The 15,146-nt window shown below is 38.7% G+C and overlaps 1 protein-coding gene across 2 annotated transcripts in view; it reads right to left on the reverse strand.

Moving 5' to 3' along the window:
• med13b (mediator complex subunit 13b) overlaps positions 1-15,146 on the reverse strand; it is a 38,862-nt gene that overhangs the window by 13,222 nt on the left and 10,494 nt on the right. Inside the window, exons 5-16 of one of the 2 annotated variants that reach the window (XM_067364747.1) lie at positions 9,330-9,527; positions 9,047-9,241; positions 8,488-8,647; positions 8,284-8,370; positions 7,450-8,154; positions 5,661-5,877; positions 5,551-5,581; positions 5,343-5,464; positions 4,903-4,987; positions 3,855-4,036; positions 3,566-3,765; positions 433-1,337 (exon numbers count right to left, since the gene is read on the reverse strand). In XM_067364747.1, coding sequence (XP_067220848.1) covers positions 433-1,337; positions 3,566-3,765; positions 3,855-4,036; positions 4,903-4,987; positions 5,343-5,464; positions 5,551-5,581; positions 5,661-5,877; positions 7,450-8,154; positions 8,284-8,370; positions 8,488-8,647; positions 9,047-9,241; positions 9,330-9,527 — 3,087 coding nt within the window. Of the gene's footprint in view, positions 1-432; positions 1,338-3,565; positions 3,766-3,854; positions 4,037-4,902; positions 4,988-5,342; positions 5,465-5,550; positions 5,582-5,660; positions 5,878-7,449; positions 8,155-8,262; positions 8,371-8,487; positions 8,648-9,046; positions 9,242-9,329; positions 9,528-15,146 lie in introns of both variants that reach the window. The other variant, XM_067364746.1, reaches the window with a different exon arrangement.

The raw sequence follows: 15,146 nt of genomic DNA on the forward strand, positions 1-15,146 counted from the left end.
TGTTTCACTCGGAATACGGAAATAAAAATATCAGTCGCTACTTCCGGTTTCATCGCAACAAACAAATCAAAAGTGTGAAAATCTGGTGAATAAATCTAACGATCACAAAGTTGCCTCAGATCAAACCGTGCAAATTATTATTATACTTTGTTCTCATATCGTTAATGTTAACATCAACTATGTGTGACTACATGTATTAAGTGTGCATTAGCATTATCTGTAGATTTCAATTTCTGTACAGTCTGACAATCTTTAATTGTCATACCATTCAAATTACATCTAAAAAAATTGTTCTTTTAACCTCAAAAAGCAATTTAATGCCCCACCCCCCTGGTTGAGAACCACAGCTCTAAAGCTTGTGTAAAAAAACTTGGTGTAAAAATAAAAGAATAAAAAAAAATGTTTCAACAACAACACAAGAGGAAGTCTCACCATTGCGTTTGGCCCAGTGGTGTAAAGAGGAGCTCTTGACCAGCGTCTCATCGACTTTTCCTCCAGACATATTGTCCATGAACTGTCTGCCGTGCTCCAGAGCCAAGTAGCAGTCACAGTAATAGTCCCTCTCCTCCAGGCGCATGGGTGGCTTGAGACTGGAGCTGAAAAGCTCGGGCCTGATGATGGGGGAGAAAGGGTTAGTGCACAGGTCCTGCAGCAGGAGGACGAGATCATCCGGGACCTGCTCTTTAAGGACCATCCCTCTCTGAAGCGAGGCTGCGCGTACAGCCTCAAAGTGCTTCTCTGTCTCCCGTCCAGCATCCGAACCCCGTCCCATGATGTCCAGCTCATCCTCCAGGAAGAGGCCTGCCCCGTTGCCATATCGACGGTTCATGACAGCGCTAAAACCGCAGGTGCAGGGGTCCATACTTGAGTACTGCGAGTCCATGTTGGGATCACTGATGTAGACGCCAACATCCGCCCCTGTGATGTTCATGTTGCAGACGCAGATGCAACAGCTGTCGAAGTTACAGTCCTTGAAAAGGTTCATTACCGACTCGGAGAGGATGAGGGTGACGTATAAGCTGTGCGCTTCCGGGATGGAGGGCACGGTGGCAGGCTCGACCGAATTTAAAGGTCTGCAGGTGGAGGGTGTAGAGGCGGGAGAATAGAGGTCGGAGTTCTCGTATTTCAGCGAGCCCTGGACGCTGGCGGGGCCTCTGGGGGTGCGTGGGGTCCGCGGTGTCCGTGGTGTTGGGGCGGAGATTCGAGGGGTGGCAGGGGAGGGCAAGATGCCAGCGCCGCTGTTGCTGGGTGGGGCGCTGTTGGACATAAAGGTGTTGTGTGTCTGAGGGGTGCAGCTCTGATCCTGTTCAACTGCACTTCCTACACTAGGGATGTTACTGTCAAAGAAGAGGAGGACAAAGTTTCACTTGCAGTGGTCAAAATATCAAAGAAAGTGGTATTTTTGTGGAAGAAAAATGGCACAAGCATACATTCCAAGCAAAACATGTGACAAAAAGAAGTTTGTTTTTTTTAAACTATAAACAATAGATGAATTGTCCAAAATATATAGAAATAAGTATTTTGCCACTTTCTCTTTGTCAAATCGGTAGGAATATTTTCACCTCCTGGGTTAATTCAATTCAGGACACATAATCCAATACCAAATCGAAAGTTGTAACGCATGTCCGACTTGACATGTGGTATAATAAAGTGTTGCTAAGATTTTTTGCATTTATTTGATTAAAAATAAAGTAAAAACAGCAATATTGTGAAATTGTATTACAATTTAAAATAACTTTTATGTTTCAATATATTTTAAAATGTAATTTATTCCAGTGATAACAAAGCTAAATTTTCAGCAAAAATTCAGCATCATTACTCCAGTCTTCAGTGTCACATGATCCTTCAGAAATCAGCTGATTTGGTGAAATATTTCTCACTATTATCAATGTTGAAAATGCTGTTCTACTTAGTATTTTTGTGAAAACCATTTTTAGGTTTTTTTGGGATTCATTAATGAATACAAAGTTCAAGAGCACAGCATTTAGTTGAAATCGAAATCTTTTTGTAACATTATAAACCCCCAAACATGGGTAGTGTATATCTGCTCTAAACCACCAATAGAAACAGATTATGCCAGTAAATACAGAGGTCATGACCTAGGCTATGTTCAGACTGCCAGCAGATTTTACCCAGATGGGTTTTTGAAAATATGGACAGCAAAAACAAAAACAAAAAAGGAAATCTGATTTTTTCCCACCAAATCTAATTCAAATCACATTTGGAGGTGGTTTGAAATGTGATTCCAATCAGATTTTTACAGATGATGCTCTGGCTCTTCAAATCGGATTACAAAATGTCTTTTGCATCACTCTTAACGCAACACACAATGATAACGTCAAAACTGGTGACCAAAATGCCAGAAGCATCCATACAGTATTCAAACGGCATGTGCAAAGACTTTGGCCATGACTACAGCACGGAACATATATACAAGTCTCCTGCACTGATACTCGACAGGGTGCTAATTTTTAGAGCAAGATGGTGCACCTCCATTTTCCCTGCATCTTTTTCGTTTTGAAAGCCTCGTTACATATGAGGGAATGCCTATGACATTACCAAAGCAACCCATGCAGATAGATTGGTTATGTCTGGACACACAAATCTTATTTGAACACTTGCAATTAGGGCTGCACGATTAATCGCATGCGATTGTCATGCATGTCTCATCAGTAAAGCCGTTTCTGTGATTAGCGGTAAATGTCCATCACCTGCTTTCAAATGGAGCGGCACTTAATATACAGAGCCGTAGTTCGCGGACAAGCTACGCAATATCGCGTTCATAATCGCAGATGAATCGCCTTATATTAAGGCTAATCACAGAACCGGCTTTACTGATGAGACACGCATGACAATCTCTTGCAATTAATAGTGCGGACAGTCTGCCTGCAGTCTGAGCATAGCCGTAATGTTAGTTTATCTACATCCGCCAAATTGGCAAACATTACAGAGATTGTTTAAGAAAGAATCACAATCAGTGAATCAAAGTCTCCCTTGTTCTCCTCCAGTTTAAGTGAAACTACACCAGTGGCTACTCTGTTGGGAACGGTCTTCAAAAATCCACTACAATCACAGTGGAAACTATTCCAAAATAGATCCCAAAATGAAGTTAGTTTACAGAAAAGCACTCAAATATGGTAGAAAAACATCTCCGCATTAAAACAGATGCAGGTACATATTCTCCAAGTTGAGTGTGTGCTTGGCATCAATGCTGTGGACACATTCCTCAATTAAGGCTGCACTTTCATTAATACTGAATGGCTATATTAGGCTGGCAGCTGCTTGGACTACAAACAGCAGAGAAGAGTGTGTTCTGTGCTTGTTAAAAACCTGACCCACTTACTTCAACCACCACCTGCTACATATACAAGAATCCCCCTCCTAAATCAAGTAAATCAATCTGTTTAAAAGCCTTTTAGGCTTCCATACATGACAAGAAGCTTAATTAATCAATGTCTCAAGGTTCTGTTTGTTACAAAACAAAAGAACAAACATGCAAAGAGTGCAGAGAAACACTAAAATCTGATTGAGAGGAAGAAAATCCCTAATTTCTTGGCTGGTGTACCTGTCCTTGTTGAGGAAGGTCATGGCTGCAATCGGCTGCAGCATCTCCAGTTTGCCGACTGTCCAGCTTGGCCGGTACACACAATCTTCTGGAAGCTTGATGGGAAGCAGACACTGGCTGGGCAGCGTCTTCAGAGGGGCGTAAAGAGAGCAGCCGATGAGCGCTTGGCAGGACTCCGACTTAAACACGTAGGAGAAGTCCTGAAAATATGATAAAGAAACAAAGTCTTGCATCACAAAATGCCTCTTTATGAGAATATTCCTGGGAACTCTCAGCCTTAAGTTCCTACCTTAATCTCTGAGGGTCTGGGGCTACAGAAACCCTCCTCCACCTCCATCTTGAAGTTGCCACTGATAGCCCCATCCAGAAGAGACAGGCTAGCCGCTGACTCCGTATTGCCCATGTTTATAGGAGAGTAGCCCTGCTCCAGTGATGGAGGGGTTGGGAACATCTGGTGCAGGTCTGCAGAGCCTAGATCAATAAACACACACAATGAAGGAACAGAATTTTGGCACTATAAATAGAAAATAGTTAACAGATGCTTGCCATTACCAGTCTCAGTCTGTGATGACTTGTGCAGCCATATAACTGTTTTTGTTTGAGAAAACATGAAGCTATTGGATTCTGTAGCTCTATAATAGCCATGAAATAAGTAGAAGCCCATGCAATGAATTTCTAGGGATGTATTAAAAATATGGATAACCTATACTATTTTCAAATAAACAAAAATAAAACACTAAAAACCAAAATCATTTGATTCAATGATGTATTAGTTATTTTAGTATATCATTATAGTATTTATATATTATATTATTTACTCTATTTGTTTTTTTGTTTTTTTTAAATTTTAGTTTAGTTTTAGTAATTTTAATATTTTGACTTCAACAAAAACGTAAATTAGAGTAGTTGCCTTGGAAAGTAATGAAAATAAAATAAGTTTTATTCAAGCAAGACATTATAATGGACAGTATAAAAAAAAAATTATCACTGTGAAGATAAAGATTTAAGCTGAAGATTTAACATTGTTGTTAAAGTTAATTGTTATTAAATTACTAAAGATTAGCTTTAAATGAGATGATGGCAAAGATAATCTAAATGTAAATGTAAATATACAAACACATATTTTGGTTCTAATAACAGCCAATAACCAATATGGTACCAATATAAGAGCCATTCCTACAGATTTAACAGCATTAATATCAGAATTTCCACTCTTTATATGGATAATATTAACTTATATTAACACATTCCAAACCAAACTGCTCAAACACTTCCAGTAACAAAAGTTATTAGATCATAATATAAATTCAGCAGGGGTTATGATGTGGAGCACATACAAGGCAGGGGGTCTGGAGCTGCAGGTTTTGGTTCTTTCCCACCAAATTTTTCCTCCGCTCCACCAGCAGCTCTCCTGGATCCAGGCTGTTTGGAGTAAGACAAAGACAGGCTCACTTTAATTGCTCCACTGTTCCCCTAGTTCAGCAAATAAAGAACTTTATGACCACCTTAGAGTTTTTCTAATGAGGCAGGAGATCCAGAAACAAAGCGGGAAACTTACTACTGACCCCTCTCTAATTTTGGCGCCAACATGCATTATCACCATATCCAACAGATTCATTACTGCTGGGGCTTCACAAAATGTGATTCATGCCAAAAAGTGATAGAAAACAGTTGATTTACACTGTTTAAGTTAGGATAACAATGCCTATTTACTTTGCACATCACAGTTGAGTGCATTTAGGCAGTGGTTATCTGGCGAGTTCATAACAGTACTAACCGTCAGGTCATCCTCGTCAGAGTTAAAAAGGTTGTCCAGGTCATTGATAGACACAACCAGATCGGTCTCATGGATCAAGCTGGTGGTAGGAAGTGGTTTACTGCCACCTGATCCCTGGGCATCTGTGTGCAAACAAGGTGTGCTCAAGATCAGAAACATTTCCAGACATTTCCAGAAACACTGAAACAGCTGAGGAAATACTACTCACCATCAGAAGATGATACACTGCCATCGTCCCTCTAAAAGTAAAATAAATAAATAAATAAGACTGTTCAAACACAAGCACACATAATTTTTCTAAAAGAATCACTGTCTGACCTTATTTCTCTTCCCGGTTTCTCTCTCAGGTCCAGGCTTTTTGTCTTTATCAGAGAACATAAACTCCTCGTCTCCTTCCACAAATGCGTACGGATCAGATTCTCGCTCCTGGCCTCCATCGCACACAGCTGCAGAAAGGTACTGATTTTTCTTATGTTCGTACATCTTCACCAGCTCTTCCGACACCTTCAGAGGCTTTTTGGAGGAGGACATAAGCCTGCAAAAAACACCCCACACTACATTACACCACTACTAATTGTAAGAGATTGAGTCCTACTGAATAACTTATGAGTATTTTTTCTATCAGGTTGATATCAGCATTATAACTGTATTTATCATGATAGATAGATAGCTTAATTACTTAAGATGGCATTAGTAGGGCTGGAACAATGTGTTGACGTAACTAATTAAGTCAATTTGCTTGGAATGTGTCAACGTGTCATACTGTTTACATTCATCCCAAATCCTGTATGTCATGTTTCACACAAAACAAAACTCACACGCAGCTCAAACATACTCTCTGCACTCGGTTACAAAGCATTTAAAAGTCTGTGTTGGTTGTTCTGATGGATGAACCCACACCTCGTTTGGACAATTATTTAACAACACGATGAATACTAACGCTGATACTAGTGATACTAACGCTGAAGGCAGTTGTGACAGCTATTCGTTTGTTAATTAAGATATGTATTCAAGCAGGTACTTAATAATCTGCTGAATGAACAAAACATTTCAAGACCCACAACTCGCTGTCAATCCCAAACAGTGACTATGAATGCAGCCATCATGGACATTTGTATTACTGAGAGATGCCTTTAAATTCTTGGCACTTTTTTTTTTTTTTTTAAATGAGAAAATGTGGGAATGAAACATTGAAAGATCTATGGCAGAAGTCATGGTTATTATTTATTTGTAGGTTAACTAAAGGATTAATCCACTGATCAGAAAATAATTAGAATAATTTTAAGAATAATCTATAGATTAATCAATCAAAATAATCGTTACAGTCCTACTTTAAAGAAATTAATACTTTTAATTAAATTAATGTTAAATTGATCAAAAGTGACAGTAAAGACATTCAAAATGTTGCAAAAGATTTCTATTTCAAATAAATGTTCTTTTTAACTTTTTATTCATCATTCTCTTCTTCTGAACTGTCACAAAAATGTGACACTTTATTTTTAATAATAATACAGTGTCACATATTCAATAATATTATTACATTTTTAAATAAAAATAAAGTAATGTTATAGGTTATAAACCTGCACTATGGCCAGCCATAGCCACTAAATCAAAACATCAGATGTGGAGCAAAAACCTGCTGGTAAACTCTTTAGAGAAGTTGACAGTCAACAGTAACTGAAACCATTTCTCTCTTCAAGCAAAACATCATTAGGTCACACAGAGTGCACTACAATATTGGGCCAGCAAATAGTGGAAAACGTTTTTTCACCAATTACTTTTTAGCAAAGCTGCCCAATGTTATTGACAACCACTGAATCAAACAACTCGCAAAAGGGCCAAAGTAAAGTTCTTTGTGGAAGCATAACTTGCCTTTTACATTCCATAATTAAGATGTTTAAAGGCTGACATATTCTCAAGCAAGATAAAAGAAGCTTTCTTTTTCAAAAAGGCAAGGCCATGTTTTAAAAAGCAATTCAAGTGATTTTCTTGAGAATCCATCCTGCCCAACAAACAAAAACTTAATAAATACACTCTTGGCATTTAGTGTAATTATAGAATAATAACCACAATATCACTATTTAAAGTAGAAGGCTAGAGAACTCACTCTGTAACTGAGACAACACCGTCCTGGCCTCCGGTCCGGTTACCATCCTCAAAAAGCGTGACCACAGGAAGCTGAGGTGTGTGGAAATCTGCATTCTTCCCTCCAGGCACCCTAAAGTACCTCCAGGGGTTTTGCGATGTGTCCTCATGGGGGTTTATGGCAGAGCCCATGTATATGGTGGCTTCTAGGGACTCTGGGTATGGAGGTGGGCAGGGTAAGGGCAATGGGTCTAGTACAGAATCATCTGGGGGTTTCTGGGGCACCAGGCAGGGCTCAGAGGAAGAAGGATAGAAGTGTTGGTGCAAGGGCGAGGAGGAACTCTTTAGGCCATCATTAGCATCCTCTCCACGCTCACAAAGGTGCGGGCTGAGCGGCGGGGGCTGAGGGGAGCCGGCCATCTCGTCGGCTGAACCGTGCAGCATTGGGGTCTTGCTGGAGGTGACGTCGGCGTGGTGGAGGCTGGGGAAGCGGCTATCCTCGTGGCCCTGCAGACACAGCCTGTGAACACCCTCTCCCTGCTCCAAGTTGGGGTGTTCTTCACATAGAGAGCTGCGGTGGTGGAAGGGTGTCTGGGGTCTCTTCTGCTGCTTGTCCCCCTTCTCCAGCTTTTCCGCCATCTTGTGTTTGGTAGAGGGCTGAGGAGGTTGGCCAGCAGATGGCGGAAGCCCTGGGGTGCTACATGCCCGCTGTTTCTGGTTCTTTAGCCTAGAGGTAAAAGCGAAAGATCTAAATGTAATCAGCCAGCTTTCATTCATTCACAAATTTTACATAATTACATGTAATTTGTTGCAAATGTGCAGCTTTTGAGCACACCTTGAGCAACTGCACTGTGACCTTTGAGATGACTCTACGAAGTCCCAAACAGAAGCTTTGTCCGTTTCTTCCTCGCAAGCTCCGTTAGACATGGTTGAAAACTTTCTCCTGCAAAAATAAACCATACCAAATGCCAGAAGTTCATACTCAATAATAATAATAATTTCCCATTGCCAGGTTATTTACTCTGGCTGATTAGTCAAGCTGTTGTTTTTATATTCATACTTGTTCTGGGCTCTGTTAACATTGCACTCCTGCCAGACTCGTTCCACCATTTGGCTGGCAAGGCGACGGGGGATCTTGCCTCCATGATGACTGCTGCTGTCCACACTAAAGGCGCCTGACATAGCTGAGAGTTTCACCCACTTCTGGGCAGGCTGAGAGACTGCAATAGGGAAAAAAACCCTTACTAAAACATTACATAACTAATGCCTTTGACAGCAACTGAGAATGCAAGTGCTTTTGATTGTCCTTATCCATAATTCAGCAAATCATTCTTGTGAATAATAAAAATAAACAAATAATAGTAAAATAGCGAAAATATACACTGTGTGTGTGCGAATGTATATATATATATATATATATATATAAATATATACACACACACACACACACATATATATATACATACATATATGGGTTATTGGATTATTAACATTGGTTATTTAAAATATAAATAACGGGGAATCAATATAAGCTGAATCAAATTTTTGTAGTACCTTAAGTTATGAATTTTGAATATTTCCTCATTTATTCTGAATTATTGAGAATATAATAGTGGTACCTGCTTGAGCCTCCTCAGGTGAAGTGGGAGGAGTCAGAGTGACCGAAGAGATGCCAGTATCTCCATGGACCACCTGACTATGCTGACCTCCTGAGTAAGAGCCCAAGGAGGAGGAAGAACTCACTGTGGCCACGACCGGGATGTCCGACTGGGCCACCAGCACCAGGCTGGCTGGGTACACCATCCTGACCCCAGCTGCACCACATAAATTATTACTCGACCTACAGATCATTTGATATGACCATGAACTCAAAATATGTAGAGCTGAAAGTTTCTTTCTTACCAACAACAACTTCAACAGCAGCCAAGGAATCATCCTCCCAGTCGAGGTCATCCATCTTGTCATCTGTGACCTCCTTGGTGTTGGGGCCTATGGGATAGAACTGCTTCCATTCTTCGATCAACTTCTGGGTCGGTGGGTCTGAGAGTTTGAAGGACTGGCCTGTCAGAGTCCCACTCAAACCATACGGAGAGAGGATCACTGGGGAAAATCAGGCAGTTCATGAAATATTATGTCAATGTAAATGCAAGAGTGATACTTCCTTGTAAAGTCTGTTCATTTTTTAGTAACATGAGAACAATGCTTAGGGCTACAAAGTAAGCCATAAAACGAAAGTCAAAGCTCTGTTAATATTTCATACTGACATGTTCACACTAGATCTGAAACAGGACGATACATAAAATGCAAAGAGGCACTTCCTTTTCGAAACATCATGAAACACGTTTGTGAATGTTAACAGATATTTCTCGTAATTTTTCATTATTCAAAAAAAAAAAAAAAAAAAGCTTAAAAGTTATTGAATGCAAAAGTGCATTCATGTTGCTGATGCAAAGTACAAATTCAAACAGATTGGCATTTATTTGTATATTTCAATTTTAGACATTACCATTCAAAAGTTTGCGGCTGGTAAGATTTTTTTTTTATGTTTTTGAAAGAAGCCTCTTATGCACATCAAGGGTTCATCATTTATTTGATCAAGTACATAGTAAAAAACTAATATTGTGAAATATCGTTACAATTTAAAAAAATACAACCGTTTTTCATTTTAATACGTTTTAAAATGTAACTTATTCCTGTGATGGCAAAGCTGAATTTTCAGCATCATTACTCCAGTCTTCAAGCTCAAGAAACATTTCTAATTTCTTATTTTAGTGTAAATGATGTTTTTTTTTTTTAGGATTTAAGGATTTTTTTAATGAAAAGAAAATTCAGAAGAACAGCATTTATCTGAAATCTTTGTAACATTATAAATGTATTTACTGTCACTTTTGATTAATTTAATGCATCCTTGCTGCATGAAAGAATCAATTTCATTGAATAAAAAAAAAACATCTCTACTGTTCAAACATTTGTGGTCAGTAAGTGTAAACTGACTCTTTATTTTCGCAACATATTTATAAAACAAAATAATATATTTGTGAATTGCAGTGTGCATATTCGGTAACTCCATTAAAGTAAAATGAAAGTAACTGGAGCAAACAGTTTTGCATTATCGCCACTCCTCCTCCCACAACTTCTGCAGCTTTCCACACCTACAATTACACACTATTCAAAACTGTGGTGAGATCTGATCTGCACTGAACCAGGGAGTTTCATGACACTTTAACACAAACCAAACAAGCCAAGTGAAAACTTGGCTTGTCCCAACATGGATATGAGTAATAAAAATAAAATGCAAGAGATTTCTTGTGATAGATATGTTTCTAATAGGCTAATTCAGCATAATTGTGAAAAGCAAGAAAGATACTTGTTGCAGTCTTTAAAAAAAACGCACTAGCTACATTATCAGTCATCTTCATTTCCATGAAGATAAGCATTACTTGAGAGGATGTTTGGCCCTAGTATACAATAAGACAATAAAATATGAAGGGATAATAAAAGTGAGTGCACTTGGCATTCAACATCATTGCTTTTGCAGAATCATCTTACAAGAGTCTAACATAAGCATTAGATTGCCCTCTGGGAGATGGTTAATGAACTAACACATGCCAGACAACTGAGCACAGGCCCTGTGAACAAGCTCTGCCAAAGTCAATCTTCAGACATTACAGTGAGAACAACTGGAATAAAACAAAATGAAATCAATCAACCCATGACTGTTAGCCACTTATAATGCAGAACAAACAAGCTTTAGATAAGGATGTCTGTCATTGTCAATCTTGAGGAACAAGGAAAAGACTCTTCCTGTTAAGTTAAGCTATGGGAGCTTGTTATGAACTCGCAATTCTGAGAAAAAACAAAATCAAAATTGTGAGATGAACAGATGAATTTACTTATGTTTTTTACTCCATGGCAGAAACAAGCTTCCATAGCTTAACTTTTTTCCACAATTGAGAGTTTGTCTCAACACATGTAAGAAATCAAGTCAGAATTCCAAGTTTATACCTTGCAATTCTGAGAAAAAAAAGAATTGTGAATTATGTCGCAATTACTTTTTGTTGTGGAAACAAGCTTCTATATTAAGCCCTACAAAAACTCGGGTATTACATCCGGGTATTACAATCAGAGCTAAATTCGTATTTAACCTGGAATACTCATTTAAAAAAATAATAGCACAAGAGAACAGTTTGAGGAGAAACACAGATGCATCTTATTCAGGATAAAACACACTGTTCCAAGCCATAATGCAAGTCGCAAGCTTGTGAACTCAGCACCCTGGAGGGAACAGAGGTGATGTAAGAAAGCTGAAAGCAGGAGAAGTACTGAATCTGGAAAACACCTCATCAGGGCCACAGTGGGGCTACACTGAGATAATGACTACCACAAGAGAAGCCGAGTCTCAGTGGTGTTAACATGATGTAGGCCTTCCATTACTGCACCCTTGAGCAGAGGAGAAAACGTTTTTGCCACCAGTCTGACTGAGGCAACGACAAACCACAAAAAAGACAACAGAACAAAGGGGAGGGTTTGCCATCTTTTCAGTTTCAACACTGAAGTGTAAATTTCCCACTCAAGTCTACTGTCATTATGTGTTTCACTGTGAGCACAAACATTCCACTCTTTGTATATTATAACGGACCTATTGTGACAACAATAATATAAAAATAATACTAATAATAAAAAACCTCTACTCGAGTTTAACAGCATTTTTTTCCACATAGACGCATAAGTGTGGTCCACATTACAGCTTATTCTGGCCAAGATTCAGGAAAGGGCCATGGATGTAAACCAACTACTAACTTTTTTTTTCCTATTTAAATCTGAAATCAGATTTAGTACAACCACAAAATATAGGAACGTTAAGGTACATAAGTTTAGGGTTGTAAGATTGTTTTTAATATTTTTGAAAGTTTCTCTTATGCTCACCAAGGCTGCATTTATGATTACAAATAAAGCTAATAAAATGCATATCTTCTGAAATATTATTACAATATTAATATGCTGATTTGCTGCTCAAGATACATTTCTTATTATCAATTTTGAAAACAGTTGTGCTACTTAATGTTTTTTGTGAGAGCATAATTTTAAGGATTCTTTGATGAGCAGAAAGTTAAAAAGAACAGCATTTATTTTAAATCTTAGAAATCCTTTGTAACATTATATAAATGTCTTTACAGCCACTTCTTAAATTTAACGTTCACTTGAATAAGTATTAATTTGTTTATAAACAAATATGACTAACCGCATACTTTTAAATATTATATATTATATTGTACAGCATGAAAAAAAATGATATTCAAAACTCGACATTAATGCTTGTCCAGGACAAGTGGATTTACTTCCCCAAGTTCCGGACATGTAGCCTGATTAAAACGTCAATAAAACGTCATGAGAGTGAGTAATTAATGACAGAATTTTTATTTTTGGGTGAACTAATCCTTTAAAGGAGTTTAAAGAGTATTAGATCATGACAAAGGTAACCTAAAGTTAAAAACAGGAAATTATCTTAAAGTGCCCCTATTATGCCTTTTTTAAGGTTCCTAATATCGTTTTGGGAGTCTCCTACAACAGGTTTACATGCATGCAAGGTTCATTTTCTCATAGTATACATTTAATTTCACCTCAGTTCACCAAAGATTGGTAAACGATTCATTTGAAGCAGTTCAATGAATCAGTCTCTCTAAACCCCTTCTTTCCGTGAGCCTACACTGCTCTGATTGGTCAGATGGCTCAATTCTTTGTGATTGGTCTACTGCGCACACCGCGCGCCTATTGCCATAACTGAATGACAACTATCAGTTCGCAAGACATATGGACAAGAAAAGATAGCATTGATTTTACCGTATCAATTCGAGCTCGAGTCCGATGATGAAACGTCTGAAGTAGTCAACTAACCAGAAACTGATTCACAATCAAGACTGGAGTATGAAATTTCTATATATTATAAGTGTACCTTAGTCATTTATTTATAAGATGTGATAGCAGTGTCACGGTTATACTTTATGTAGGTACACCTGTGGAACTGTATCAGAATGCCAAGCGGAGCTGAAAACCTCTAACATAGGATAAACATTTAGGACGGATGTGTACACAAACTTTTTCATCATAACTATTAGGGCTGCACGATTTATCGCACGCGATTTGGCAAAGGCTGCGATTATTTCATGCGCAGCTTGTCAGAGTTGTACGGCTCTGTGATCAGTAGTAAATGCTTCTCCATCTGAAAGCCAGAGGGCGCTCTAGGGCAGAAACTGCAAATATGCCTTGCTGCCGAAGTAGAACACGTGTCATTCCAGGAAATCCTATACAATCGCTGTAGCTGAATAAACAGAAGATTGAAACATTTTGATTGATTAAACATGATTAATAAACACATGACTGCCATATTCTGTGTAAGAATCCACTTTATCTGACAGAAGGATGCTCAACTGTTATTATGAAGTGAGTTTGGAGTAAAACATTAAATGTTTGATTTTGTTGGACAAGATGTTAATAAATGCTTCTCATTTCTGGAAAGATGTTTGACGCGTGTTGTTTTTTCAAATGCACATTATAAGCGATTCAAACTTTCAGATGTTTTCAGATGAATTAGCATTTGGAGCCATAATTCATTGACAAGCCACGCAAAAGAAAAAAATTGCAGCTATGCGATTTCATAATCGCACTAAAGCCGAGTTCAGACTGCACGATTTTAGCCCCGATTTTGGCTCGCCGACAGGTTGAGAAATCGCCGACAAATGCCCGAAATCACAGGCAAATCAGTGCTCGTTCACACAGTGTGAATGAGCAAAGACGCGATCTGAGAGAATCGCCGACGAGTCGCCGATGCCAGTGAGATATTTGGCATGCTAAATATCTGGACCTGTCGGCGATTAAAAATGTGAAAAGTGTTCTGACTGAAAACTACATCGGCGATGACCGACAGCCAATGAGCAGCGGGGAGTTCGGGGAGGAGTTATAGACCACAACATCAGCAAGCATGGCTTCATTCACATAAACATTACAATTCTATCAAACGGAAACAAAACACAAACATTTGCTTGACCATCCGCAACAGCAGCACATTGAAAGGTTATTTATTTACCTCCAACTCTCGTTGCAGAACACATAATCCACATACTCCCCAACCATTTCCTCCTCCATATTTTTCTTTTCTTTTTCTTATATTTGCTGCAAATCAGCGCACCGGCAATTCATATAACAATAATAACTCCGGTCCTGCACGCGTGATATCGCGTTGTTTCCTTGTCACATCTCGCATGTGTTTGGTTGTGAAACGTAGTTTGCGTGCCAGACAGAGTTGTCGGCGATTCTTCTTATTGTAAAGTCATGCAGTGTGAAACCTTCTATCGCCGATCCATCATGCAGTGTGAACACAGCAGCGACAGAATGCTGGCAAAGATAGTCATGCAGTGTGAAAAGAACAGTGACCCGACTACTTTGAAAATCGTGCAGTCTGAACTCGGCTTAAGACAAATCGTTTAAGCGCGATTTCAAGGTTTTTTTTCAAATGGTACAATTAATCGTGCAGCCCTAATAACTATTAAAAAAATGGCTATATCATTGTTTGACATTACAATGAGTGTTTACTGTTTACAGAGAGAATACTTCAACTAGTTAGCGCAGACTAGCATCTTCACACCCTTATTACAATACAGACAGAACTCCACTCTACTGTAATAATAAAAACAGAGGAAAAAACAGTTTGTTTTACAGTTA

The sequence above is a fragment of the Chanodichthys erythropterus genome, chromosome 17 (genome assembly GCF_024489055.1).
Source record: "Chanodichthys erythropterus isolate Z2021 chromosome 17, ASM2448905v1, whole genome shotgun sequence".
Classification (NCBI taxonomy): Eukaryota; Metazoa; Chordata; class Actinopteri; order Cypriniformes; family Xenocyprididae; genus Chanodichthys; species Chanodichthys erythropterus.